The sequence below is a fragment of the Cibotium barometz genome, chromosome 10 (genome assembly GCF_041138505.1).
Source record: "Cibotium barometz isolate CiBa-2024 chromosome 10, ASM4113850v1, whole genome shotgun sequence".
Classification (NCBI taxonomy): domain Eukaryota; kingdom Viridiplantae; phylum Streptophyta; class Polypodiopsida; order Cyatheales; family Cibotiaceae; genus Cibotium; species Cibotium barometz.
Window position 1 is genome coordinate 15,737,652 of NC_141055.1, and position 2,797 is coordinate 15,740,448.

The 2,797-nt window shown below is 36.6% G+C and overlaps 1 protein-coding gene across 2 annotated transcripts; it reads left to right on the forward strand.

Moving 5' to 3' along the window:
- The first annotated feature begins 265 nt into the window (after positions 1–265).
- LOC147634593 (uncharacterized) lies at positions 266–1,754 on the forward strand. Of its 2 annotated transcripts, none has more exons than XM_086803375.1 (3): positions 266–525; positions 618–820; positions 1,369–1,754. In XM_086803375.1, the coding sequence occupies exons 1-3, from the start codon at positions 408–410 to the stop codon at positions 1,477–1,479; spliced, it is 432 nt and encodes a 143-aa protein (XP_086659501.1). In that variant the 5' UTR covers positions 266–407; the 3' UTR covers positions 1,480–1,754. The 2 variants fall into 2 exon arrangements, with proteins under 2 accessions (XP_086659501.1, XP_086659502.1); XM_086803376.1 differs by having other exon boundaries at positions 624–820.
- The last annotated feature ends 1,043 nt before the right edge of the window (positions 1,755–2,797 follow it).

A 2,797-nucleotide genomic window follows, 5' to 3' on the forward strand; every position in this document is an offset into this window, starting at 1 on the left:
TTAAGTGACCCTTATTTGAATGTTTCACCCTCCCTTTTCGAAGTAAGGAGAGGTGCAAACAATATAGTATCAATATCTACCATGGTTAGTATCAATATGAACCATGGTTTCTTTTGGAGGTGGCAATGGCGAAGAACTGCGTGTGAATGTAGTGTTGGTGGAAGGTGGGAGTGCGTGTGCAAGCTAGAAAAAGTGGCATGGAGAGCATCCAACACGCTATAAATTCATAGATTGCAGGCCCATTTTGCCCTCAAACCTTACTGTGCAGAGCCTTTCTATAGAGGGTCCAATACATTGCCCTGGTATTGCTATCTCCACACTATTCATTCGTTGAGAGCGAGCTTACTCATAGCAGCTTGCCTTCTCTGAGAGAGAAGAAAGCATCAGTTAATTGCACTCTAATCAACATGAGACCCTCCTTGTGCACTGCTTTGATCTGGTTTGCCATATTGTCCATGCTCTTCAGCCTTGCATTAACACCTTCAATGGCCGCTCGTAAGCTGCCGCTGGTTCCAGCCTCCTCTGGTTAGTGATTAATCTCTCTAATTCCAACTTGATTAGCATTCTAAACACCTCTTGTTGGTGTTGATCATAATCTCTGATTGGTTTTAATGAAGTTGCAGCTGCTGTCAACGAAACCATGGTTACTGGGTTGGCAAGTGCAGGCGACAAAGATAATTTGCCGCAACCCATCAACGCTAATTACCCTAATCATTCCAATTATCAAGCTAATCTTGCCACTCTTGAAGGGGTAATTATTAAACCAAGGCACAAGAAGATGCGCCCTACGAAGAGGTCAAAACGAAGCAAGGCCAAAACAGTAAGTTTTATTTTTTAAGGATTCTTCATGCCATCGTTTATAATGCTTAGTATTATATTTTCTAAGAATTCCTCATTAAATTCAACACAATTATGAAAAATTTAGAGTATATCACCAAGAGTTAATTGAAACACAATTATAAATAATAACTCTTCATGTCATCCTATGATTTAGTATTATGTTTTATAAATTGTCCCCATTAAACTACACAATCAAGAATAACCCAATGCTTTATCACCAAAATGACTAATTGAAACACAATTATGAATAAAGATCCCTTGTGAAATTCTACACAATTATGAATAATTCATAATATATACCAATGACTAATTGAAAAACAATTGTGAATAACGTACATGATTTATTATAATATACATTTCTAATTATGAAGAATACACATCTCTGATTATGAACAATATACATGTTTAATAGTGAAAAGTACATATCATAAATCAAGTGGAGCGTCAATATTACTTTGCAAAGTCTGGCTCTAATTATTGAAATCAATGCAAAACCATTAACTCGCTCTAATTGTTATGTGTCTGTAGCTGCGCCTGGTCAGAGAGATGGAGCTCCTTAATGAAGAGAGGATGCTGGTTGATCATGTGGATTACCCATCAGCTAGAACCCACCCTCCAACTGAACCTCCTCGCAAATGATCCTCCCGTTAAGGCCACTGCAATCAACTTTACCTTATTATGACATTATGTTTAAGCACCATATTATATAATATATTATCTAGCTTCTTAATTATTTACATGATTAAAACTCCCAGCGTGCTTATGTTAATCGATGGCGACAAGGCCGGATCATCGATTTATCCTTCCTATTTTTCAATTTAATAGAAACTGGTCGATGTAATTGTTTGGCTTTACATAATATCATTTACGTGGGTTGGTAAACAAAGTGACCAAATTAATGTGGGCGGTCAATCTGTGATAACATAATAGATTACATGATCGATTTTTGAACATGTTGATTTGAGTGTAACATTCTTCTGTTGATGATTTCGGACCTTAACTGTGAATGACTACATTTTGAGAGCATGTATACCAACTCCTCATTTGCATTCAATATGAAAACAGTGAGGCTCATACCTATAAATGAACGGTGTGAAGCAAGGACTAAAGACTGGACATGTAATGAATGCATGGCCCATCATACCAGCTTGCATGATGCATCCCATGAGTTGTTTAACTCCCCCCTATCTAATGCTATAATTCAATCCATTTCAATGCTTAATAAGTTGGTGAAATTTCCCTCTCTCTCTCTCTCTCTCTCTCTCTCTCTCACACACACACACACACACACACATTTCTCTCTCTAACTTCCCCTATGTAATGCTATAGTTCTATTTCAATGCTTCATAACTTGGTGAAATCTCTCTCTCTCTCTCTCTCTCTCTCTCTCTCTCTCACACACACACACACACACACACACACACACACACACACACACTCCATGATCATAGAAAACATTTCTCTAAACAAATCACAAAATTTAGAGCCTTAATATATCTAAAGGATTTTTAAAGAATTTACTAATTTTTGGATTAACATATAATAAAAATGCCTCAAATTTTACAAAATCTACAAATTTTTTAAGAAAACGTTATTCCCAGTTAAAAATAAAATGGTGCAAGTCCATTGTACATAGCTTAGAGGTTTTCTATGAACACTAAAATGCGAGCTTGCATGTGCATGCACACACACACAAGGCACATTATTTTTCCTTTAACACTAATAAGACACAGGCCCAATACCAGTAAGGATAGTATCTAGGCCATGTTGAAAAACTATGTAAATGTTGGGGCATGGTAAAAAATAAGGAGCATATCCTATGGTCAAAGTAGAGATGGGTCGGTCAATCTATCTTTGATAGAAGGTAGGGTCTGTAGGAAACTTTGGCAAATATTTCAAAATTTTCAGGATATATGTTCAGTTTAGTGTAAATTTGATGATTTTTCCCCGAAAATTT